Source organism: Myotis daubentonii, chromosome 15 (assembly GCF_963259705.1).
Source record: "Myotis daubentonii chromosome 15, mMyoDau2.1, whole genome shotgun sequence".
Lineage (NCBI taxonomy): Eukaryota > Metazoa > Chordata > Mammalia > Chiroptera > Vespertilionidae > Myotis > Myotis daubentonii.
Window position 1 is genome coordinate 29493247 of NC_081854.1, and position 26122 is coordinate 29519368.

Below are 26122 nucleotides of genomic sequence, written 5' to 3' on the forward strand. Positions count from 1 at the left end.
CAGTGATCAGGAGCCCATCACCCACCCAGCAGTGTTCAGTGAGCTCCTAACATGTGGCAGAGCCTGATGTGTCTGTACAGGAGGCAAAAGGCCAGACTCTGGAGCTTCGGAAGGTGAAGGGACAGCCTAACTGTGTGACTGGGGAAGAACAAGAACGGTCACCAGACCACAGAGAGGTTTGAACTTCCTCTTAAGACGGGTGGGGAGGGAGGAGGGCAGATGTCTGGGCGGCATTCTTTTGCATGCTGGTTGCTAAGCGCTGTGGGGAGATTTGTGAGAGGGGTTGTGAAACTCCCCTGTGCTCCTTGAGCCCACAGAGCACCTGGGTGCTGGGTGCACCTAGAGCGGTGGTTCTCAACCTTGGCTGCACATTAGAATCACCTGGGAATCTTTTTAAAATCCTGATTTCTGGGCCTCATCCTCTGGAAATTCTGTTTCTTCGTTACTAATGTTGTGGCCCCGCCTCATAACAAAGAAAGAATTTCAGGAGGCTGAGGCCCAGAAATCAGGATTTTAAAAAGATTCCCAGGTGATTCTAATGTGCAGTCAAGGTTGAGAACCACTGTTGTAAAGGCTAATTCAAATAGCTATTGGTCCTGTATTGGGGAGGCCTGGGTTGTTTTCTTTCATAAGAGGACCAGGGCACTTTCTCAGTAAACCTCACCTGTGCAGTTAGGTCCCACGGCCACCACAACGCTGAAGTTGTAAGGGGTCACTCAGCTTGCAGGCACCTGTTACTTTGTTGCATCGATTACTCCAAGTTTCCCCATGACTCTGCCATAAGTAAAGACTAGCTGGGTGCTGAGGCCAGTAAATTAGGTCGGGAGGCTCAGAGGAACCACAGAGGAGTTCCTCGTGAGTGAGTGGTCAGTGTGTCTGTGGGAAGCCCTGCCCTCGTGTGGGGGCGGGGCCAGGGCTCCCAGCTGTGGGGTCTGCCCCAGCCTCAGACCACCTGCTATTGGGACTGCCCTGAAAATCACACATGCGTGTGTTCTTGGTGGGGGACTCTCTTTACCTGAGAGCAGAGACCCAGGCAACGCCTGGTATGGGGATTCCCTAGGGCAGCACTGCGGAGGGCTCATGAGGGGCTAAGGGAGCAAGGCAGTCTGAGAGAGCCAGTGGAAGACGTGTCTGAACATGAAGTTGATGTCTCATTGGCACATAACCCTCCCCCCCACTCCCGCCCCAAAGTTCAGTGAATCACATTTAAGGACTGTTCAGAGGAGAAAGAAGAGTTTATGCACCGGCTTCCATGGATCAAAGGTCAGCTTTGCTCCCCTTCTGTACTGTACACGTGTGGGCACAGTCAGGGTTGAGGGTCACAGACTCTGGACAGAAGGTGGGGCAGGAGGGTGCATTGGAGATGCACCATCAGGGCCGGACCTGTGTGACTTTATTGTCTATTGCCACATGGAGCTGGTTGCTTGGCGGCTGCTGTCAGTGGTCAGCCCTCTGCAATGGCATCTGATCAAGGCACTGACCTCACACCCATCTGGACATCTGGGTGGCCCTTCTTCTGCAGGTGCTTTGCTGGCCCTGGAGATGCAGCTCACCTGAGGCAGAGCCCAGGAAGCCCCAGTCTCATGGCTGCAGGTAACCACACCCTGAGAGGTCAGGGCTGCTGCAGAGAAGCCACCATGTGGGTGGCCAGAAGGGCTAGCAGAGGAGAGCCTTCTGAGGTGTCCCAGAAGAATGCGGAGGAGTTTACTGGGCAGGGGAGTGTGACAGAGTGGGTCACCTGGGGGATCCCAGCAGCCCTGTGTGGTTGGCACCGGTGCAGGGGCAATGAAACAACATGTCTGGTGGCCACAGCACAGGAACAGGATGCCAAGACTCTGAGGGTGATCAGGCTGTCAAAGACCCTGAGGAGAGGAGTGAGGTGGTTAGATTCCTGGTGCCCTGACTCTCAGGGCTTCCTGTCTCCCTCCTCTGCCCTAGTTAGAGCCACTGGGCCCGGGAAGTCACTCTTCCACCTGCTCTTTCTCAGCCAGAACTCTGCTCCCGAGAGCTGGGCCTCTGTCCACTGTCCGCTTGGCCAGGGGGTGCTCTCCCTTCCCTGAGCCTGAGTGAGCAAGCAGGTGACCTCATCAGCAGGACCACCACCAGGGACCAGTGGCCAACACTTTGCCAGTGGTGTTAGAGAGCAGCAGCAGGACTGAAGGGCCAAGACAGGCAACCAGTGGGAACCTGAAAAGTGCTTGGGCTGGAGGGCACAAGGTCCTTCCCTTAAAACCTCTATCAGGGCCCGACTGGTGTAGTTCAGTGGTTGAGCATCGATCTATGAACCAGGAGGTCATGGTTCGATTCCTGGTCAGGGTACATGCCCAGGTTGTAGGCTCAAGCCCCAGTGTGTGTGGGAGGTGAGGGGGGCGGTGGGGGTACAGGAGGCCGCTGATCAGCAAACTCTCTCATTATTGATGTTTCTATCTTGCTGTCCCTCTCTGAAAGCAATAAAAATATTAAAGAAGAAAAAACTCCATCAGGGAGCTTCCTGCACAGGAAGAAGGTGTGCCCTCAAGCTGACCCAGCCAGTCCAAACCCAAGAGGTGGGCAGGGAGAGGACCAGGTCCAGGGGCATTTCTTTCTCAGCTCTGACCAGGTGTCCCCAGTTTGAGGGTGGCTGAGTTGGTCAGCAAGGCCAGAGGAGGCCAGCAGCACCCACGGAAGGCTGGAGAATGGGCAGGCCTTTGACAGGTGGGCCTCTGAACCTCCAAACCCCCACCCAGCCTCAACCTGATGATGCCTGCCTTGTCCTGGGGAAAGCATGGTAGCTGAGGCTGCTCTGCCCTCAACTAGCCCATCTGCTGCTCTGCCGGGGGTGGGGAGGAACTGCCCATCTGGGTTTTCCATGGTGTATTCCATAAGGGTGTTGCTAGGGGCAGTGAGATTTCAGAGTTCCCACCAGGACCAGCGTGAAGAAGAGCATTAGAAACTGTGCCAGCCTCCAATGTAGCAGGATACACAATTAACACCCAGAGATAGATAGCATTTTTATACACCAATGATGAATTCTCAGAAAGAGGAACTGAACAAATAATCCCATTTACCATTACAACAAAAAAATTAAGATACCGAGGAATAAATTTAACTACAGAGGTAAAAGATTTCTACTCAGAAAACTACAGGACATTGAAAAAAAGAGATAGAGAAAGATAAAAACAAGTAGAGAAATATACCATGTTCATGGATTGGTAGAATTAACATCATTAAAATGTCCATACTATCCAAAAAAATCTACAGATTCAATGCAAACCCTATTAAAATACCCACAGCAGCCCAGCCAGCATGGCTCAATGGTTGAGCATTGATCTATGAACCAGGAGATCACAGTTCAATTCCCAGTCAGGGCACATGGGGCATGCAGGAGGCAGCCAATTGATTATTCTCTCTCATCATTGATGTTTCTATCTCTCTTTCTTTCCCTTCCTCTTGGAAATCAATAAAAAAATAAATAAAATAAAATACCCACAACATATTTCACAGATCTAGAACAGTCTGTGTCCAAAGAGCCGCATGTAGCTTGCGAGCCGCAGTTTGCCGACCACTGTCCTAGGGCAAAGGAAATTAAAGAGAAAATAAACAAGTGGGACTACATCAAAATAAAAAGCTTCTGCATAGCAAAAGAAACCAATAAAACGAAAAGGGAGCCCACTGTATGGGAGAACATAGTTGGCAATGATACATCTGACAAAAGGTTAATATCCAAAATATGTAAGGAACGCATACAACTTAATAAAAGGAAGACAATCCCATTGAAAAATGGACAAAGGACCTAAATAGACACTTCTCCAAAGCGGACATACAGATGGCCAAGAGGCATATGAAAAAATGCTCAAAGTCACTGATCATCAGAAAGATGCAAATTAAAACGACAATGAGGCATCACCTCACACCTGTCAGAATGGCTACCATCAACAAATCAGCAAATGACAAGTGCTGGCGAGGGTATGGAGAAAAGGGAACCCTAGTGCACTGCTGGTGGGAATGCAGACTGGTGCAACCAATATAGAAAACAGTATGGAGTTTCCTCAAAAATTAAATATGGAACTGCCATTTGACCCAGTCATCCCACTTCTAGGAATGTATCCAAGAAAACAGAAACACCAATCAGAAAGAATGTATGCACCCCTATGTTCATAGCAGCACAATTCACCATAGATAAGATCTGGAAACAGCCTAAGTGCCCATCAATAGATGAATGGATTAGAAAACTGTGGTACATCTACACGATGGAATACTATGCTGCTATAAAAAAGAAGGAACTCTTACCATTTGCAACGGCATGGATGGAACTGGAGAGCATTATGCTGAGTGAAATAAGCCAGTCAATGAAAGAAAAATACCACATGATCTCACTCATTCATGGATAATAAAGACCATTATAAACTTATGAACAAAAATAGATACAGAGGCAGAGCTGCCTCAGACAGACTGTCAAACTGCAGCCGGAAGGCCGGGGAGGGGAGGGGGCAGAAGCAGGGGGTAAGAGATCAACTGAAGGACTTGTATGCATGCATATAAGCATAAGACACTGGGGGGTAGGGGAGGCCAGGGGATTGTCAAGGGCGGGGGAGGGGGGGAAGGACACATATGTAATACCCTTTGTAATACTTTAAGCAATAAAACAAAAAACAAAAAAAGAAAGAAACCTGAAGCACCAATCAGAAAGAATGTACGCACCCCTATGTTCATAGCAGCGCAATTTACAATAGCTAAGATCTGGAAACAGCCAAGTGCCCATCAGCAGATGAGTGGATAAAAAAACTGTGGTACATTTACACCATGGAATACTATGCAGCAGTAAAAATAAGGATCTCTTACCCTTTGAGACAGCATGGAGGGACCTGAAGAATATCATGCTAAGTGAAATAAGTCAGTCAGAGAAAGAAGAGTATCACATGATCTCACTCATATGTGAAATCTAATTAACAATATAAACTGATGAACGGAGTGGATCCAGAGACGTGGAAGCGTGGAACAGAGTGTAGAATCTCAGAGGGAAGGCGGTGGAGGGTGGGTGGGTGGGAAGAGATCAGCCAAAGACCTTGTATTCATATATGCATAACCCATTGACACAGACAACAGGGTGGTGATGGTCTGGGGTGGGGGATGGGATGGGCTAGAAGGGATCAATGGAGAAAAAAGGGGACATACGTAATACTTTCAACAATAAAGATTTAATTTAAAAATAAAAGAAATCGGGCCAGCCTCGCTGCTGTTGAGAAATACTCGTCTTCCCACCTACCCGCTAAGCACCTAGCTTGACATGGGAGAGTGGGCCCTGGAAGAAATTACTCCTTTGCACAGCCTGGACCTTGCTGTTGTAGGGCCTCCCAGCCTGAGCCCTCTCTCCACATCCCCAGGATCTGGCAGAGGGTGGGCAGGTTGGCTGTAGACTGTCCTTGAGCTGGGCACTTCCCTTCCCTGAGCGCAGTTTCTTCATGGGACAAACATCTTTCAGTCTTGTTTTCTGTAAAACTACTGGTGACCTTTGACCCTGACCCCAGACCCCAATGGAAGATGGCGTGATGGCCTAACTCACTCTCAAGTCTTTTCATGCCTGGCCTGGGCCCTGGCCTTGGGGAGGAGCAGAGCCCAGGCCACCCTGAGGAGGGCTGAGCCGGAGGGACTCCCACTCCTGCCAGACAAGGAATCTCCAGGCTTCCACTACAGCATTAACCTGTTTCCCCCCTTCCTGCATTCCCTGCTTGTGCAAGTGCTGAGGGTAGACATTTTTACAGCCCCGCCCCCCACCCCCAAAACCGTCCGAATGGTGGAAATGATCCCATTGCACAGGGGAAGGCCATGGTCCGCTTCAGGCCTCTCCCTCAGCCCACCTGGCTTTGCTCTCTGCTGCTCCAGGCCCCTCTCTCAGTCCACCTGGCTTTGCTCTCTGCTGCTCCATGCCACCCCCTCAGCCTTGCCCTGTCCCAATGCCGCTGGGACAGCTGTCCCTCTGAGCCGTCTCAGGCAGAGCTGGGAGGCCCCAGATGCTGGTGTGGGCCAGGCTATGGGGCGGGCAGAGCCCTGTCTTAGTTGTATGTGTCCCCTCCCTGACGCTCCTCACTGGTGCCAGGCGACACAGGACACGGTCAGGTTGATCACTGCAGATCCAGGCAGTGTCTGCTGGTCAGATTTGGGTTGTCAGCCTCCACTTGACTTTGGCCTTGTCCCTTCCATCATCCCAGCCAGCTGGACTTCACTTTTACTGCCAAGATGGGGGCAGGGCCACCCCGGCCACCTCACTGCAGCTTTCTCGACGGGAACGGCTTGATTCCTGGTTTCCATTTGTGAAAGGCACCCGTTGGCATGTTTCTGTGTGGTTGGTTCCACCTTCCAACCTTCTAACCCAAATGGCCCATGAGGCCAGCAGCTGGGTTCCAGACCCGCCCTGGGCCATGGGGCAGAGCCAGGTGCCACTTGTCCTGAGCAGACAGAGCTGGATGCTGGGCCTTCGAGCAGCAAGGAAGCAGGTCAACAGGCGGATTCCAGGTGGGCAGATGGATGCGAGGGGACAGTCACTCAAGGCCAGTTCTGTGCCCACGGGGGTGTGCCCCTTAGGAAAACCTTGGGACCCTCTGGCAAATGGAACAGGAAGTGTGTTCATTCTCCACTGGATCTACTCTTGTTCTTTGTTTCCAGGAAAACGGGCTGAGGTAACTCAAGGGAGTGTACCTGGGGAACAAAAGTGGCATTAAGTGTGTTCACATTGTTGTGTAACCACCACCACTATTTCCTGAACTTTCTCATCATCCCAAACAGAAACTCCGTCCCCATGAATTAATAACTGCCCAATCCCTCCTCCGCTCAGCCCCTGGTAATCTCTCATTGCCTTTCTGTTTCTATACAATTTCCTCTTCTAGATTTTCTTTAAGTAGAATTGCATAATACTTGTCTGTGACTAGCTTTTGTTGAGCATTATGGTTTAAAAAATTATTTTTTATTGATTTGAGAGAGAGAGACGAGAGACAATAGACATTGTCTGGCTGCTTTCCACAGGCGCCTCGACCGAGGATCAAACCCAAAGCCCGGGTATGTGCCCTGACCAGGAATCGAACCCACAACCTTCTGGTGTACGAGACACTCCACCAACTGAGCCATACCGGCCAGGGCTGAGTATCCTATTTTTAAGGTTCAATCATGTTGTAGCATGTATCAACTTCATTTCTTTTTATGGCTGAATAATATTCCATTGTATGGATGAACTGCATTTTGTGTATCCCTTCATCTGTTAATGGGTTGTTTCCACTTAAAATTAATTTGTAAGCATAGACAGTAATGACTATATTATCCTTGGGGACAACGTTAAACCTGAGTGATAACATCCCCTGTGATGACACTCCTGCCATGGCCCTTTCTTGCTCTCTGTATGGGACCTGACCACTCTTGCTCTCCAAAACTAAATACCTATTTTAATCAACAGCTACAGTGTGGGAGGACCCCGAGCTGTGGGTGGTGGGAGAAAAATGGCTTTGGAGTCAGGAAAGCTACCCTCGAAGCCTGCTTATCCTTTGGCAAATGACTCCCCCCCCCTCCCCGCTCCCTTCCCCCCACTTTTGTGTTCTCATCTGCAAAAGATTAGAACGCAAGTTACTGCCCGGCCAGGGAGGCTCAGTGGTTGAGCACCAACCTATGAACCAAGTTACTGACCCCCACCAGGGCTGCAGGGCAGGCAGGGCTCCCTGCTGCCCCCTGCCTGGCAAGTGGGCAGGTTGGGAAGCCCTTTTCTGAGACTCTATCTCTGCTGTACTTATTTTATTTTTTCTTTATTGATTTCAGAGAGGAAGGGAGGAGAGAGAGATAGAAACATCAATAATGAGAGAGAATCATTGATCAGCTGCCTCTTGCACACCCCACACTGGGGACCGAACCAGGAGTCAAACCAGGCATGTGCCCTGACCAGGAGTTGAACTGTGACCTCCTGGTTCATGGTTGACGCTCAACCACTGAGCCACGCCGGCCGGTCTGCTGCGCTCATTTTAAATTTATTTTGTAACTAGGTGATACGTGTACAGAGCAAACAATCAAAATAGCCCCAAAGAGTGTGTCACCGGCCATTATGAATCCCTCCCACCCAGGTAGCACAGCGCCAGCTCTGCTTCCTGTATGCCTTCCCAGAGATACAGTGTCCAGCAGGCCTGGGTGTTACTCTGTGGCTTGTTTCCAGCTGTAACATTGTATCTTAGAGATGAACACTCCCAGTTGCAATACTGTCTTAGAGATTGTTCCATATGGTACACAGAGAGTTGCTGGGATCGCTGCAATACATGGGCACTACTCCACTGCAGGCTACACTATAATTTCTTTGCCTTCCCCGTCTTTTACTACTCACATCCTTGGACACCTATGTCTGCTCCTTTGTGAGCACACCCGCAGGGCAAGTTCTGAGGTTCCCCCTTTCTTTGGAGCAACTATGCTGGATGCCGAGAGCAGGAAGCTCTGTGAGCCAGGTCCCCCAAACTGCTGATAGGTCTGAGGACTCTGGACCTGCCCCTCTGGGCCCTCTTCCCTCCTCCTCATCCCTGTGTCCTCCTGCTCCCCTCACAGACCATGCTCTTGGGAAAGGATCTAAAACCTTACATTCTAGGCTGTAGAGGGACTTAGCTTAACGGAGTGGTTTCTAAACTTGAGCTTAACCCTTTTGTGTAAACAAGATTGTCTTCTATCCCTTCAAGGCCCTGTGCTGGAGGGCATCAGTGTCCTGAGAGGGGAGCCTCCAGCCGCCCCAATGATCGCCAGGGCAGGCCAGACAGTGGAGGGTTAGGGGTCATCTTAGTCCCGAGGCAGTGTCTGTCCTGCCTATTTCCACTGTTGGCCTTTCTCTTTATCCCTGACCTCCCCTCCCCGACCCCCAGCTTAAGAATGATAATGGGGGATAGATAACCCAGGGGACTGATGGTGATCCCTTACCAGAAACATGTTGTTCATGTCTACTTTGACATGGTCTCCACTTAAATCGTCACAACTCCAAAGCTCAGGACCACCGCCCTATTTCACAGATGCACCTGAGGGGCAGAGAGGGGGGCTGGCCTTCTGGTCACATCTGCTGATGGTGACATTACTCCGAGACCCTGGCCCCAGCCCTGCCAGGGGGCCCCAGGCAGTCAGGTCCAGGCCTTTCCTTGAGGGTGGAACAGGCACATTTGCAAGGGAGTTAAGGCTGGGGGTCTGGGACTCTCAGTCAGCTGGACCCAATGTCCCAGCCTCCTTTGTTCTCTGACCTTGAAGAGAAACCCTGAGGCTACGAATCTCAGAGGGCTGGGAAAAGTCCAGGGTCAGACATGACTCCAGCTGGGAATGAGACAGGAAGAAGCAGAAGAGGTGTGGAGAAAGCCAGTCAGCATGTAAATCCAGACTTCATGAAGGAGTTGGAAGGTCTGGTCCTGTGCTCTGGCTGGCCTGGGTCAGTGCTGGCTGCAGGCGTTCCCTGTCCGCACCACACGCCCTAGCCTACTTACTCCCTCAGGCTGCCAGATGGGAGCCTGGGCAGAGTCCAGCCATGCCCCCAGGGCTCTGCCTCCGACACTGTGGGGCCTTCCTGCTTCTCCTTCCCCAGCCACCTCAGCGTGGCAAACGCCAAAGGGAGGTTGCCTGGGTGAAATGCTCAGCACACCCTGGACGCAGACGCTGGCCTGCCCACCCCAGGGGACAACAGGCCTCGGCGGGTGGTCTAGCTGTTATCACTGCCGCCTTATTGCAACGCTGGTGGTGGCGGCTGGCAGCGGCCCCAGCTGCTCCTCTGGGCTAGGGCTCCCAGCCGGCACACGGTCCCCAGGGGGCGCTGCGTCCTCAGGTCGGTGGCAGCAAAGGGAAAGTCGCTCCGGCCACGCGGGGCGCCGTTGCGCGTGGGGTGTTGCCCAGGAAGCCAGGTACTAGGGAGCCTTTCTTTAGCGCTCAGGCCAGGTCTGCGGGAGAGAAGCGCTCCCTGCGCGCGCCCACGTGCACCCCGAGGTAGCGCCAAGGCCATGGGAGTGAGGGTCTCGGTCGCGGCTCGCCAGTCCCAGCCAGAGGGCTGGCGGGTTGCGCGGGCGCGTGGGGCAGGAGGGGTGGAGGGGTGGAGGGGTGCCGGCGCGCCTGGCCGTCGAGGCAGCGCGGAGGCGGGCACGCTGCGGAGGGCGGGCAGGCGGGAGGGCGGGCGGGGGCAGAGCTTATAAAGGCCCGCGGGTGGCGAGGGAGGGCGGGAGGCAGCCGCCAAGCGCCGTCCGCCCCTGCTGAGCCTCCGCGAGCCGCGGGGAGCCGCGCGTTGCGCTCGCCGCCCGGCAGGGCTATCCCGGGAGTGGACGCGGGCCCCGGACCGAAGAGGAGTGTGCGGAGGCGCTCGGGTCCCTGCCGACCAGCCTGGGGTCCCGGCCGCGAGGCGCGGCACGTGAGGCGACCCGCCCGGTGCACCATGGCGAGCCAAACGCGGATGCCCCGCGCCGCCCCTTAGCGCCGCGGCGGCCCAGCGACCCCGGGCCCGGCCCGCGGGTCCCCCGGGCATGGAGCGGCACGTGCTCGGCGCCGTGCTCTACTGGCTGCTGCTGCCCTTGGCGCTCCTGGCCGGTGAGTGGGGCGAGCGCGGCGAGCTCGGAGCGGGGACCGGCTACGTCCCGCGCTCCCCTTCCCAGCCCCGCCGCGAGCGAGGCCGGCGGGCGGGGGCTGTGCGCGGGCGGCGTGGAGATTGCCCTGGACGCACGGCCCTCGGCGCCCGCATTCCAGAAGCATGAGAGCGCCGGGGAGGCCGGGGCGGCGCGGGCCGTCTCGCAGGGGCCCCGTCGGAGCGCCGGGCTGGGAGGGTGGCAGCGGGGTGGCCACGGGGCAGCCCCGCGAACGCCCCGGGAGAGTGCGGTTGGTTCCCCCGCCCGGGCATCGGGGAGCGCCCCCCCACCCAAGGGGATTGTTGCCCCCGTGGGACGGGCTGGAGAGCCTGTGAAGGGGGCACAAATCTCTATTTCATGTTTGGGGAAAAAAAAAAGTACACGCAAACTTGCATCATGACTTCCTGCCCAGTGTGGGAGAAGGCGGGCTTCCTGCCTGGAGCTGTTTAATCTGGAGCCTCCGGAGCAGAACTAACGTCTGTGCCCTGGGCGCGGCCCCCCACTCTTCCCTGCCAGTCCCCACGCCCCGCCGGCCCAGCTGAGGCCCAGGCTTTGGAAAAAGTAGTTCGGGTTCCTCCCTGCCCTTCGCTTCTCTTCTGTGCCCTGGCTCACTCCTCGCTCTCTCTAGTGCGGCCCTGGGCTATGGGAGGGAACACCCTCAGGAGGCTCTGGCCCTGGTATCCGAGCACAGGGTCCCCAACCCTGGCACTAGTGTGGCCTCTGCCGGAAGCTCATCCTGTGCTTCTTGCTGTCAGGCCTCTCCTTCCGCCCCCCCTGCCCCCTGTGCCCCGGGCAGAGTGCCCAGGAGCTCATTCCATCCTTCACGCTGCCCCCAGCTCCCTCCACGTGGGCTGTCTCTGCTGGGTGTCAGCTGAAAAGCATTCTGATTAAATTAATTTACGGAGCCATGGGAAGGTTTGCATTGGGTGCAAACATCTGGCTGTTGGGTGGAAATATGTCAAGCCATGGTGGATAGGGTGTTTTTATTCTGAAAGCCTTTCCGGAGCCTCCTAACTCACTCCAGGTAGGCCTCTGCCAGCTTCTGTTATAGGTGAGAGCAGGCTCCCCTGGGCCAGGCGTGTGGGAGATCCACAGCGGCCTGCAATTTGGCTCCTAGACAGACTGTGTTTTGATTTGTAGCAGAGAAAGGTGGTGAAACTTGGGAAATTTTTCAAGACAGGAATCGGTGAAAACATTGAGGTCGGAGAGGAGGGTTTGAGTCCTCCCTTGTGTGTACAGGACAGCATGGGGTGTGCCCGGGAGCGTGCAGGGTCAGCGGCTGTGCACCGTGTCTCCCCAGAGGGCACGGACAAGCAGGACAGACGCAGCTCGAGGTCGGCTTAGAAGCTGGTGCCGTGAGGGGTCGGCGGGACAGGGAAGCTTCTCAAAGGTGCAGGCTCACCTGCCCTCCCACAGCGCACCTGTATCCTCTCTGGCCTGGCCCCTGAGAGGAGAGAATCAGATGCTCAGACCTGCCGAGGTGGGGTCCCTCCTGAAGGGCGTGTGTCCCCTAGGTGGTGAGTCTCCTTGCACAGGGGCGGCAGACTTCTCCTGTAGTGGCCAGGTAGTAAATATTTTCACATCATGAAATCTTCGGATATTTTTCCAACTATTAAAAAATGTAAAAACCACTCCTAGCTGTGGGCTGTGCCAAAACAAGTGGTGGAGCCAGGTTCGGCCCAGGGCCCGGAGTTTGTTGACCAAGGATTAGGCAGGGGTCCTGGCTTCTTTTCTGGGTCTTGGCGGCTCCTCATGTGGCCACGCGGAGAGGTCTCTTGTCCCTGGATGTGGAGGTGGCGCTAGTGCAGGGTTTCCACCTGGGTCATAGCGGAGTCACCTGGGGAGCTTGAGGGCTAATTCTTTATACTTGTTGCTCAGTTTTGCTGTAAACCTAACTGCCCCCAAAATAAAGTCTATTAATTTTTGAAAAGGCCTGATGCCCAGGCCACACCCCACACGGCTTCTGTGCCTGGTTGTGGGGCTTGTGCTTCAGTATTTTTTCTTAAGCTTTGAGGAGGGTGATGTTGAGCCGGGCTGGCGGGTGATACCTGAGACTGTCCAGGGCGTGGGCAGCTCCCGTCCCTAGGGGCCCACTGGCTGTCCTGGTATCAAGGCCGGCTGCCCGGCTGGAGGTGGAATGTTCCCTCAGTTGTCTCCTGAGCTCCTCCTCTCTGACAAGCTCTGGAAATGGCTGTTTCTACAGTTTTGGAAGTAAGAGGTGGGTGCTAGGTAAGGCCTTCAGAGGATGTTAGTCAGACTTGTGCTGGCTCAGGCAGCAGTCATGGGGAGAGTTTGAATCATCCTGGGGTGCCCCTCGCCCCCACACCACTCCCCACGTGGTGCAGGATTACTGCCCGAAAAGCCCAGCCTCCTCGTCATGATAGACTCCCCAGTGAAGGGTGGAGGCCTCAGCAGCTCCCCTCTTGTCCCTGGAGCCATGGAGGTTCAGGACCCAACGCTGGAAGCTTCTAGAGAGATGTCAGGCAGGACATGTGTGATCCCCGTAGAACGGGCCACACCTCATGACTTGACCTTACAGGGCAGCCAGAAACAAACCTGGTAGCAGAAAGGGAGGCGGTTAGAAGGCAGTCGTTGTATCACTGACTACGTGAAAGTGGAAATGCAGTGCATGGCTTCTGCCGGCCCCGAAGGCACGCCCACCTCACACTGGGGCGTCACTTGCACCAGATGGATTGTCACTGAGAAGTGTTACCATTTAGAATGGGACACTTCCTCCTTTTCATAGTGCCACCAGCACTGTCCCCACACCCCTGTGAGGAGGGCAGGACGTGGTCTTTTCTCTTGGCAATGAGAAATAGAGGCCCGGGCTTGGAGCCTTGTCAAGGTGTGGGGATTCATTTGCCCAGTAACCCGGGGTGGGGGTGGGGGGCACCGTGCTTGGCTTTCAGAGTAGCAGATCCCAGGTCTGTCCCATCCAGAGGCCATGCTCTGCGGTGCCACTGAGGAAGGAAAGCACCCAGACTGAGGGCCGTGGAGCTGGGGGCAGGTCCTGCCTTCCTCTGTGACCCTGGGGGAGAGACACAGCCCTGTGCTGCCCCAGGAGGACTGAGGTCTCTGGTTGACAGACTGAGGTGTGTGTGTGTGTGTGTTTGGGGGAGGCGCCAGGGTCTGCCAGGAGCCGAGGATGGGTCACTTGTGGTCATCTGCAGGCCATGATGCTGCTGGCAGCCAGGCCACGGAGAGCCCGGGCCCAGCCAGGAAGGGTCCTACAGAGGAAGTATTGTCTCTGGAGGTGGGAGGAGCGCCCAGCCTCGGGTCCTGGCCCCTCGGGCTGCTTCCTGGGCGGTGTCTCCCCGGTTCTGACTGGGCACTGGGTTTGCTTTCAGTGCTCAGAGATGGAGAAGGAGGAGAGCCCTCGGCTCCCTCTGCTCTGAGCACAGCCACGGCTTTCTGTGGTGGCTGGGAGATGGGGCCAGCCACCCGCGGGGCCACCACACCCTCCAGGGTCCAGTGCAGCCTCCTCGTACAGGAAGCCACTCTTGACCACTCTGGTTCAGAAAAACACTTTTCCTTAGAATTCAAAAAAATGTTGGGGATTTTCTGTTATCTGTTTTAGAAAGATGTAAGCTTTTAAATGGCGATTTCCCCCTTCTGGTTGCCACTGTAATTTGGTCCTTCCTCGTGGTAAGGACCAGGTATGCTGGAAGCAGTTGGTAAGGCAGCACATGTCTGCCGGGCAGTGGACCTGTCTCAAGCTTTCCCTCCAGGGGTGCAGTGTGGCTGGCCGCTGTACCTCCAGCTTCCTGTCCCCTCACCCTGAGTCCCCTGGAGAGGGGGATGGGGAGGGTCAGGAGCACCTGCTCTACACTCTTGACCTTTGAACTCCTGTGAATGTAGCCTGTTTTCTGGATGAGGAACCTGGGTGTTGGGAAGTTATTTCACTCACCCAAGATCACACAGGTAGGAAGTGAGGAAGCTGGGGGTGAAATCTTTTCCTTCCTGGAGCAGGTGGTCCCATACCTGCTGGCAGGATATCACCTGTGGGAGACCCAGGGGTGGAAGGTCCTGGGGAGGACAGCGAGGGGAGGGAATGGAAGTGGCAGGGGAGGAGACTGGACAGATGGGGGAGGCTCAGCTGACTGGGTTGGGGGGGTTTGTGGGCGACAGAAGCCTCTGTCCTGCTCTGAACTTGCCAGGCCCTTGTCCCACTCTCTGTGTCTCAGTTTCTTCACCTGTAAGCAAGACAGTAAAAGCTTGAAGGCCACTCCCAGGCCTCTGATCTCTTGGTACCCAGGACTCTGGATGTGAGCAGCGGCAGGGCAGCCCCCACGCACGGTCCTGGTGGGCCAGGAGCCCTAGAGCGTTTCCCAGGTGCCAGCGTGCTACGCCCACATGCTGGTGGTCAGCAGCCAGGCGGGGCCTCCAGGGAGCAGAATGGAAGGAGTTAGTTGCCCACCACTGGGGTTCATGCACACAGGGCTGCCCAGCCAGTAGTGAAGGGGGAGGTGAGGTGTCTGGGGGGGCCCTGGGTAGCCATAGCCCGGCCCTCAGCCAACACGCATTACGCCAAGCGGGCAGATTCCTGTGAGCTCGCATAGGACCTTTCCCTGAGTTTTTCTCGGTTCCATTCAAGCGTTCTCATCCAGATCTCGAGGGACAGCTCTGGGCAGGAGCCAGGGGCGAGTTCTGGTTCAGGGCCAATGGTGGTGGCCGTGGGAGGAGCTAGGGGGCATCCTTCTCCATTTCTAACCAGGCTGTAGTTTCCTGGGTGCCCCAGCTCCTGGTGCTTTGGTTCTGTAAGTGCCTTTGCTGGGTTTATGCATGTAGTGGTGTGCTGAGCCAGATGGGCAAGAAACACAGTGCAACAAATTAGCAACACAAGGTGCAGTCCCCAACTACTGCCGCGTAAGACAGGGTCCCCAAATAGTGCCATACATAACAAGGTGCAAGCTGGGCATGGGGCTGGCAGGGCAGGGGGAGGTGAGCACCAGGCAAGGCCAGTCTGCTGGAGGCAGAGAAGCTGGCAGCCAGGCGGGATGGCAACTCCAGGCTCCCAGACCAGTGCAGCGCCCAGGTCAGGCTCTCTGTCTCTGGAAGGAGCCAAGTGGGTGGGGGTGTTGTGGGGGGCGTTTTTTTCTAAGCTCAGAGCCTCTGGTGGTGGCCAGGTGGAGGTGGGCAGGGGAAGGGCTGGCTAAGCGAGTGGACAGTGAGGGCCAGACTTGATCCCCTCCCCCTGGTTTTGATTTTTTTAATTCAGTTTTAATTACATAAGTAATGGATAAATACTTTTAATAAAATAGTGAAATTTTAAATCAGATAAGATGGAATTCCTGTTTTAACCCGCTAGGCCTGTTTCTGCCTCACCTGCTCCTAGCCGGTGTGCTGGGGGCCCTGCGGGACCCATCGTGCTGGCGTGTCAGCTCTTTTGTCAGAGCGTAAACGTTGCCTGCCTGTGTGCTGCCTGCGGCCCGGGACTCGGCTTCCCCTCAGCCCTGCCCAGGCGGGCACCATGGTCACCGTGATCCCTCTCCATGGGAGCGGAGTTGCTCTCAGGACTTTGGAATCACGGCAGTGCTGCCCCCTTTTGCTCCTGTATGTTTCTCGGGGGTGGAGATGGGGCCAGGAGCTTTCCATTTTGTAGATGAACAGCCACAGGCTGAGACTGGGCAGCTTGGTCAGTCCTGGGGCAGGCTGCCCATCAGGGGGAGGTGAGAGCCGGCTGGGAGCAAAACGGGGCAGCGTCCGGGCCTAGACGAACGCCCGGGTGACGCCAGGGCACCCTCAGGCTGACGTGCGTGGCCTCCTGCTTGCCTGCAGCCGTCTGGGGGCCTTTGCTCTGTGGGGTGGGTCCATTTTTTGGTGTGTTTTAATAACATAATTATAGGGAGTATTTTTAGGTTCCCTCTAACGGGCCAGCTGTTTACCAGGCTTCTATCTGTGCACTGTTTTCTCCGTAAGTATATATAGCCGAGGCCACTTCTCCTTCCTTGGGTTCAGGCTAAAGAGGGACCATGGCCACCTCAGCCACTTCTTGTGGTTTCCTTTGCCAGCGAATGGGTGGTAGAGACGGGCCTAAGAGCCAGCCGGCAGGCGAGGGCTCTGGGCCAGGCCTCCAGCCCAGGTCCATGAGCCACCAGGTGGGGAGGAGCTGGGTGCTGGGAGCTGAGGCTGGGGCGGGACATGCTTCCTCAGGCCCCTTCCAGGCGGCTCCCAGCTCAGCTCAGACCCACAATGTCTAGGTGTGCCAGCTAGACCTGTCCCTCCCCAAGCTCTCCTTGCCCCACTGCCCCTGCCCTGTGAAGGCCTTCCTGTGGATCTGGGGGAAACAAAATAAAACTACCACATAAACAGATTCCTTGTGCCTGAGGAGCAACCAAAGGCGTGATTGTGGCCAGGACCAGAGGGCAGAGCCAGAGAGGGCCAGGTGAGGGCTCCCTGGCAGGGGCCCTGTGAGGAGTCCCACTGGCCTCAGACCTGGGTCTCAGTCCCACCTTGTGAAACCACCAGCACCTGTGACCTGTCGGCTGGGACTCCCATCACCCCAGCTCCCCCACGGAGCGGGTCCAGGTCTGCCTCTGGCATGGCTGCGATCTCCCTCCGTCCTCACTTGATTTCTGTTCGTGGTTAAAGCACCATTAAAACAACACATCATTATGACAACCTGAAACGCGTCTTTATAAGGGGAATGAGGTCATCCATTCACTACTCCTAACTCAGCTGTTTGCCCCTCCTTTTCCTTCCCGGTGGCTGGGATAATAAGGACCACGGCAACCCGAGGACGCCTGGGCGCCGGGCTCCGTGCTGTGTGCCTCTCGCCCCTCCTGGCGTGGCGGGGGTGCCCTTGTGCTGTCTCCCAAAGGAGCAGGCCTGCCAGACTGCCCGCAGGCGTGAGCGTGCCCTGGCAACTTACAGTCTAGGCACAGTTTGGACCCGGTGTGCTAGTTGCCCCTCCATAAGGCCGGCCTAGTACAGCAGCTCCCAGCCCCCATGAACTCCCTGCCCTCGGTCTCCATCTGCGTGTGACCCGCCCGTGCCTGACCTCGCTCTGTCTCCTAACCCCGTGGGGTTGTCTGGCCTCTCCTCCAGCAGACTGGCCCCTTGGCACAAACCTCTGCATCGTTTTTCTAACTCGGTGTGCCCTTGTCTCCCTACCTGCTCTGCACCCTCCGTTAACGTCCACTGCCTTACACCTCAGGCTGGGACACACATGCGGCCTCTTGGCCCTCCCTGCCCCAGGCTTCCGGCGCTGTATCCAGAATCGTCCCAAATGGCCTTCCTGAGACATGTGGGCAGCAGTTCCTCCACATACAGCCCTGAGACCTGCCCACTGTGAAAGCCCTGCTCCTCAGCCTGGCACAGGGCCCTCCATCATCTTGTCTTCGTTCAGAGTGAGCCCTTGACTTTCCTGCCTGCTGCTGTATCGGCACTCCACGGTCAGTGAGCATGCTCACGTCCTCACAGGTGGGAGGTAGTGGCCTCAGCTCATGGATGAGGACATGGGGGTGATGTCATGAAGGTAGGTGGTAGTTGGCACCAGGTCTGCCTGCCCCCAGAGCCAGGGTTCTTGCCGTTGACGCTCCTGCTTCTCAGGAGCTCTGGCCCCTGTGCCTTCAGCCTGTGGGTGTAATGGGTGACTCCCAGTTCCTTCCTCCGGCTGTGCCTCATCCCCCACAAGCACCCAGCTTCTGTCTTGCCCCCCAACATGCTGAATCTGTGTTTGCCTTGCGGCCCTGCCGGCTGTTCCCTTTGCCACCATCTTCCTGTGGCTGCCCCTCCTCCCTGCCAGCCACTGGGGCACTCTGCCACCTTTGTACTCTGGCAAATGTGTTTGGAGAAGCTGCTTTAAGCCGGGTCCTGCTTTAAGCTTAGGGGATCCTGACAGTCCCCAGTGGAGGGCAGCTCTTAGTCCGTGCATTATGTTTTTAGCTGAGATAAGTGCCGGGATCCTGAGTGTCCTGTGTGGTGAGGTTTGACAGTTGAGTACGTGCATACACCCACCTCCTCAAATGAGACGGGCACTTCTGCTCCCAGAGCCCCCCATGCCCTCTCTGGTCGTCCCCCACGGCTCTGACTTCCTGTCACCCTAGGTCAGTTTTGCTGTATTTGGGGTCCAGGTTCAAGGGCCCACGAGGGCCATGTGCTGCTGTGTCTGGTGCCTTTGCTCGTGCAGAGCTTCTGCAGTTGGCCCAGGCTGGCGGTGGTGCCGCCTTCTGTAGTTCGTGCTCCTTAGTGCCCCTCTGCTGTACCTGCACATCCGTTTACCCGTTCTGTTCTGGAGATCGTGAGCGAGGTGGCTAGTCGTGTCTGTCTCTGGGGACACATGCCGAATGGCCTTCCCTCCTACACTCCTGGGCGTGGGGTTGCTGAGTTCTCCGGGTGCCGTGGTTTCCGCTCCCTGCACGGGACCGGCTCCAGGGCTCACGCCCTCGCCAGTGCGGGGTGGTGTGCCTCTGATTTTAGCTGCTTTGTGGGCGTGAGATGATATCTTTAATCTGCATCACCCTGATGTTAATCACCTTTGATATCTTTTGTGACGAGTCTCAAAGTCTTTTACCCTCTTTTAAAAATTTGTTGTTTGCCTTTTAATTTCTGACTCTTTGGAGTTCTTTTTTTTTTTTTTTTTAATATATTTTATTGATTTTTTACAGAGAGGAAGGGAGAGGGATAGAGAGTTAGAAACATCGATCAGCTGCTTCCTGCACACCCCCTACTGGGGATGTGCCCGCAAGCAAGGTACATGCCCTTGACCGGAATCGAACCTGGGACCCTTGAGTCCGCAGGCCGGTGCTCTATCCACTGAGCCAAACCGGCTAGGGCTGGAGTTCTTTTTTTTTTTTTTTTTTTAATATTTTTTATTGATTTCAGAGAGCAAGGGAGAGGGAGAGACAGAAACATCAACGATGAGAGAGAATCATTGATCGGTTGCCTCCCGCACGCCCCCCACTGCGGACCGTGCCCACAACCCAGGCATGTGCTTTTGACCAGAATCGAACCCGGGACCCTTCAGTCCGCAGGCCGACACTCTATCCACTGAGCCAAACCCGCTCGGGCAGGAGTGCTTTATGGGTTCTAGGTTTTAGGCCTTTATCAGTTATATGCACTGGAAATATAGGGTGGGGTAAAAGTAGGTTTATAGTTGCAAATACACAGAACACAGTTTATTGTATTATTTATTAATTACTGTATTATTCTCTATATAAACAACTGTAAACCTGCTTTTGCCCCAACCTATATTTTCCCCACCTGTGGCTTACCCACTCTAATCATTTCCTGAATGCTGTCTGTTTAATGGCAGGTGTTTTAATTGGAAGCCATTAGCTTGCGACGTGCTCTGGTTAGATGGCCAGCTCCCGGCCAGAGCGCTGTGAGGCAGCTGCGGCCGGTGCCGGGCACGGGGCCCCGCTCAGCGTTTCCTGGCTGGGGGGCCCGCTGCGTCGGCTGGGCTGGTTCCCTCCCAAGCTTCCTGCCTTCACCTGTGCCCTCTGTCCGTCCCCCCTCCCCCCACCTCTCAGATCCTCTCCCAGGGCCTTTGTCGCTCACCCACCCTTGTCCTGGGTGTCATGGGCGTGGCTGGGACTCTTGCCCTGTTATCCTCAGCATGGCCTCCCCTGGGCCACCTGTTGGGTGAAGTGGGTTCCTTTCAGCCTCTGCAAAGTGATGGTCTGGGGCCCCCCCACCCCCCGTCCCCTGTGGCTCCCAGGGACTCGTGGCCATCTTCGTGTGCTGCCTGCTTGTCCTTCTGACTGTTTCTCAGAAAAAAACTCTGAGTCCAAGGATAGCGGTTTCAGGACCTGCAGACACTCTGCCCAGGTGCTTGGCGAGTGCACCTCCATCTGGCTCTGGCTTGTTTGATCCCCCAGGGAGCCGTGTGCAGCCCTGAAATGCTCCCGCATCTTCACAGTGGATGAACTGCCATGTGAGTTCTTGGGGCCTGTCCTTGTCAGGCGGCTCCCCCCTCCCTGGGGTCAGCACGGCATCTCCTGCTTCTTTTTCTGCCCTCCCAGGACCCAGTGGCGTAGCAAACACTCCTGTTTCTCCTCCACTTTGTGCGGAGAGGCACCCACTTGCTTCCCAGAGACCAGTGCCTGGGTGGGGTTTTCTCCACCCCTTGAGGTCCTACCGGCCCCTCTTGGGCACACTCATGTCCTTGCTGATGTTATTACAGCATTGTCAGCCGGTCCTGAGTCCTGGGGGGGGGGGCGGGGGGGTGGACATAGGCAGAGACTGGGATAGGCTCCTTGCTCTCTGATGTTCAAACCGGCCCCACCAGCTGCCGAGCCCTGCCCGGGGACACTTCCTATCTCACTGCAGGAGCTGTGTCCCAGACCTTATCAGTGAGTGCAGACCTTCCCAGTCCAGAGAGGGGGCCAGGCTGGGCCCTAATCTCAGAAGATCAGGAGCAGGGACTTGTCAGTGTTGGAGGGATGTGGGGGACCTGCTGGAGGTGCAGGTGAACCAGGGGCAGTGGCTTGAGGTCTCCTGTGGGCCCGGGTGGAGGCTGAGGGGACCCCCTCATGGCAGCAGCCCCAGTTTTCCAGGAGCTGACTGTGATCTGGCTCCTGAGCTTGTCTGTCTGAGTTTGGCAACAACCTCTCCTGCCTCATTTTCCTCATCCTGGCAAGTGGGCACATATGTGACCTCATGAGAATGCGATTAGCACAGAAGCAAAGTATAGAGCATTGTCTGGCCTGGAGGTCACGCTGCGTGGGGTCCTGGATCTGGAGGGACCCTCTGGTGCCCTCTGCCTAAGAAAGCCAAGGGTCACCAGGCTCTCTTCCTCCCTATCACCCCACTGCCCTTAGAGTCTGGGGGTGCTCCTGGTCGCTTTGTATCCCCTGGGTTGCAGATGGAGACACTCCAGTTGGGGGCAGAGAAGTGGGGCGCTGTCTCAATCCTTCCAGAGTGAGGTCCGGCTTACACAGAATAAACAGAGCCTAGGCTTTCGGGAGACCACACACGGAGGGAGCCCTGCTCCACTCTCCAGACTGGCCACTGCCTGACCTCTGCCCACTCACGCCTTTTCTCAGAGCAAAGCCCCTCTTCTCCCTCCCTATCTCCTCCCTTGCCCCTAAACGGGGTGGGCGGTCCTTGCGTCCGTGGTTCCCTGTTTGGGTGTCCCCTCGTAGCTCTCCACTGTTGGACCCCCGTGCTGTCCCACTCTTGCCCCCTCCTCCTCCTCCTCAGGTCCCTGTCCTGGAGAGCAAGGAATGAAGACTGGAAGCCAAGAGTTATTTGCAAGGGCCACAGGGGGATGGGCCAGCTGGGAGGCGACCCCGGACCTTCTGGACCTTCCAGGGCTGGGGAAGGAGGCAGAGGCAGCCGGAGGAGTGATTAATTGCTGAAGCTTCTGGCTGGACAGGCTGCATCACATTCCAGAGCCTGAGAGACATTTCCAGGCACCCCGGGGGCTGGGGGCCTGTGCATGCGCCTGTCTTCCAGAGGCTGTGTCTTCAGGAGGCGCTGCCCACGTGCCTGTGGGGCGTGGCCCTGTGAGGGAGGGCTGAGGGCTTTTGGGATGAAGTGACTCTTTTGGGGGACAGTGCTTTGGAAACACCCAGCCAGGGCAGTGTCAGGAGCTTGGCCTTTGTGCAGGGTGACTTTAAGGACGTGGGCGGGAGCTGCCGAAAGAAGCCAGCCCTCAGCGGAGGAGGAGGTGACAGGGCACTGGAGCCATTTCATGGGGCCACCTGGGTCTGTGCTGCTTTTTCCCCCTCCCCCTGGGGCAAGGGGCCGGGTGGTGTGAGCCAGCCTCCAGGGGACTCAGGTCCTAGCACCTGTTTATGATGGTTACTTGCAACTTGAGGCTGGTTTCCTCATTGTACTGTGTTCTTAGCGGCAGCTCCTGCCAGGGGCGGAGCGGTAGAAACCCACGTGGCTGTCTTAGGCCCTGGGCAATGGGCACATCAATGGTTTCCTCACTTGCCACTGTGCAGAGGGCCCAGCTTCCTGCTGCTTTACCCAGCGCTCAACACAGGCGAGAGGTTTCAGCCCTGGACACAGAGATGCTGGACCTCGGGTCCCAGCTGTAGCGGGATGGTCATTCTGGTGGCCGTGCAGGGAGTCAGGGCATCAAGTGTTTGATCGGAGTCACTGCTTGTGTCACTGCCTGTGCCGCTTCTGTGGACCCTTGCTCTGCCCCAGCCCGCTCTGTGCCAGGTGGAGAGTGGGGAGCCAGTGGGACAGCCTTGGGGCCTCAGCTGACCAGACTCCTGCCTCATCCTGAGCAGGGAGGAAGAGACTTTCCTCCACGCTCCCGGGTCCTTCCGCTGCTCTAATAGTTAAGTCGACATGGGACAGATTAACAAGAGAAAATAACCAAATTTAATGATACACATAAGCACGGGAACCCATGTACATGAGAGAGTCAGAGACAGAAAGGGAGGTAAAGTATATAAGGCTCCGCGCTAGGGATACGGTAAAGCACTGGGGCTCTAGGGGGAGGAGGGCTGCTGGTGACTAGAGCAGACGGTCAGTAATTAGAGGTCCGCCTGCCTATAGATAAGTGCGGTCATCCCCGAGCCCTGCCAGGTGGCTCGGTTGGTTGGAGTGTTGGGGACCTCCTGGTGGTCCGTGAGGTCTGAAAGGTTGGCGACCGCTGCCCTACACTAAGTTTGTGGGCTTGATTCCCGGGCAGGACACAGGTCTAGGTTGTGGGCTCTATCCCTAGGCGGTGGCGGTGTCTGTGTGGGAGGCAGCCTATCAATGTTTCTCTCTCTCTCTCTCTCTCTCTCTCTCTCTCTCTCTCAAATCAATAAAAACATATCCTCAGGTGAGAATTTAAAAAAAATTTTAAGGTTATCTCTGATAATCTATTATGGGCAAGGCCCCTAATTTAAATTCTCCTAAGTAGTTAAGAGGAGGCAGAAGTTTCTGTCAAGCCTGCAGGGTCTCACTTGCCTTTGCCTCAAAATAATGCATGTACCCCAAGAGGCACATCTTGGGGCTCATTCCGAATCCCTACAATGGTCACTGGGCACTCCAGGGTACGCCGTGTTGAGATTTAGGCTTGAGTGTGTATGGTCTGTATGCCCAGCAGCTGCTGGGCAGTGAGTCTCAGAACCAGTGGTTTAAGAGGCCTTATGCCTCCCTCTGCCTGCTGCGGGGGGGTTGGGGGGGAGTGCCCCCAGAGCAGGGGCAGTGGGATGGGAAGCTCCTCTTTCCCCCTCCCACCTGACTCAGCTCCAAGTTTTCTCTCTGCTGCTGGGTGCCCTGGGGCGATCACTCAGTTCACCTGTAAAAGTGGAACAGAACCACCTTCTGTACTCTAGGCAGTCCTTCTGGAGCAGAGCCGGGGCACAGAGCCTGCTCCGCCAGCCGCCCAGCACCAACAGCCACCCTTCCACCCATGGGGTCTTTCTGAGGCCACTTGCTTCAATGTCCACTTGTAAGATTAGCGCCTGCTCTGCTTGTCCTCATGCCCGGGCCCAACCTGCCAGGTGCTAGGGGTAGAAGGACCTTGCGAAGTCCACCTGAGTGAGAGGTGGGGCTGGTGCTGTCTCGCCCACACCCTCATGGCCTTTGCTGAAAATTTGATGACTAGCCTCTTAGTCACCCACCTCTCAGGGCCAGCAGGGCTGCGTCCCATGTCATCACGAAGCCTGGCCAAGAAGCAGTTGCACGCCATGCACTGTTACCACGGAGCTCTTCCTCGCAGCCCTCGGGCATGGCGGTGGCCTCACCAGTGAAGAAGCTGAGGCGTAGAGCTGTTCAGCGGCTTGGTGACGTCCAGCCACCAAGGCAGAGGCTGAGGGGCGGGGGGGGGGGGGGGGGGGGGGCGTGGACGGCTCCCAGCTTTAGGCCGGTCGAGTCTGCTGGTTCTGACTGAGTCATGGGCTGCTGGGTGCTCCCACAGGACAGCGGCGAAGGCACTGAGAGGCCGACTTTGTGGGCTGCTGGCAGAGGGTCCTCCCCAGCCCGGCAGGAAGGGAGTGGCTCAGGCAAGCACACTCCGGCCCACAGCCTGGAGCCCTGGCTAGGGGTGGGGGTGCCTGTGCTGGTGGCCACCTCTCCTGGTTCCTTAGTGTTGGCAGCTGGGGAGCATTTTGTCCTGCCCTCCCTGAGGAGGGACACCTGGCTCCACACCCAGGGGATCATCTCCAGCTTTGGCTGGGAAGCTGCAGGGCAGAGGACAAGGCCTCACCAGGCAGCTCCCTGCTCCCAGGACAGGGTTGGGCATTGGCTGACGGAAAGAACAAGATGGGGGTGCCCTGTAAAACCCCCATTGGCCCCCTGCTGTTAGTGGGCCCCTGGCTGAGTGCCTGAGGGCAAGCCCTCCCTCTGCTTCCCATCCCCTCAGCCATGAAGTCCTCTTGTGGCCTCTTGGGGAAGCCGCTGAGTCAGCTGTGCTGTACGGATGAAGGTCACAGCTTAGAGGTGAAGCAAGTTCCAAGTCCCACAGCTGGAAAGGACCGGAGCCAGAGTCTGCTGTGGGGCCCACGGGGCCGGTCAGAGCAGGGCCGGTGTGTTGGTATCAGGGCAGAGAGGACCAGGGGACTCCTCACTGGGAATGGGTGTCAGGCTGACCCTGTGGGCTGACTGTGCCTGCAGGTTCCCACTCGGGCTCCACAGGGCCCGCCCAAATTGAGACTGTGAGGGTGGAATTGTCCAGTTGGGCCAGCAGAGTGAGTGGAGAGGGACCCCAGCCAAGGGGCTGGTGTCAGTGAGCATGTCTTCATGTAGGTGGGGTGTCCCTGGCCTCAAGAATCTCTCCAAGTGAGAGGGACAACCTGGGAGGCGTTGGGAGCTGGTTTCTGCAGGCCCACTGGGCGCCTGGTGAATGCAGGAGATGCCAGGCCTTCCTGGCTCCCATCTTGGGCTCACCTGGCCCTTTTGTTCTCTGTCCCTCACGGGTCTCACACCATCGGCTGCAGCAGCTGGAAGAGGAGCCCAAGAACCACAGATCCTTGTGTTAGCAGGGACTCGGGAACACAGTGCAGCCAGGCCTGGGTCCGGGGCCAGTCCGCTGCCGCTTTCAGCCTCTGTCCTCATGTTGACTGGAGTCTGCAGGTTCCCAAAGGCTTGTCCCTGACCCGCAGGAGGGGCCTGGAAGGGTATCTGTGGTCATGGTGCAGTGGTGAGCAGGTGGGCGCGGGGCCTGGCTCCAGTTCCAGGGCTCCGTGGCTTTGGGCAGGTGGCTGTTTCTGAGCCTAGCCTTCGGCCGCCAGGATCGAGCACAGGCCCAGCCCCAGGTGGGGGACAGAAAGCACTCTTCATGTTCATGAAGAAAACAGCACCGATACTGTGGCAACGAGAATCAACTCTGATACCATCCAGTGTGCCCAGCCTCCTGCAGGGCATCGGAGGCGGGCAGGGCGAGCATCCCTGTGTGACAGGCGAGGAAGCCGAGGCTCAGAGTCATACAGCTCACAGCAGTGGGCCGTACCTTCCGCCAAGGCTATTCTGACTCCAAAGCCCGAGTCCTGTGGCCACTGGGCCACCAGGTCCAGAAGCAGGTCCTCAAGACTGTGCCGTCGTGGGCAGCAGCCCCGAGGTGCAGGCTGCTCGGGCGCAGGGTCCAGCTGAGACTGGGGTGTGTGGGTGAGAGCCAGCTCGACCCTGGATGCTGGGAAGGGACCATCGATCGC

At 56.5% G+C, this 26122-nt stretch overlaps 1 protein-coding gene across 2 annotated transcripts in view; it reads left to right on the forward strand.

Moving 5' to 3' along the window:
- The first annotated feature begins 10168 nt into the window (after nucleotides 1-10168).
- Nucleotides 10169-26122, forward strand: part of PIEZO1 (piezo type mechanosensitive ion channel component 1) — a 59554-nt gene continuing 43600 nt past the window's right edge. For both annotated transcript variants that reach the window (XM_059667064.1, XM_059667066.1), the window contains exon 1: nucleotides 10169-10542. In XM_059667064.1, coding sequence (XP_059523047.1) covers nucleotides 10479-10542 — 64 coding nt within the window. In that variant the 5' untranslated portion in view covers nucleotides 10169-10478. The remainder of the gene's footprint in view (nucleotides 10543-26122) is intronic.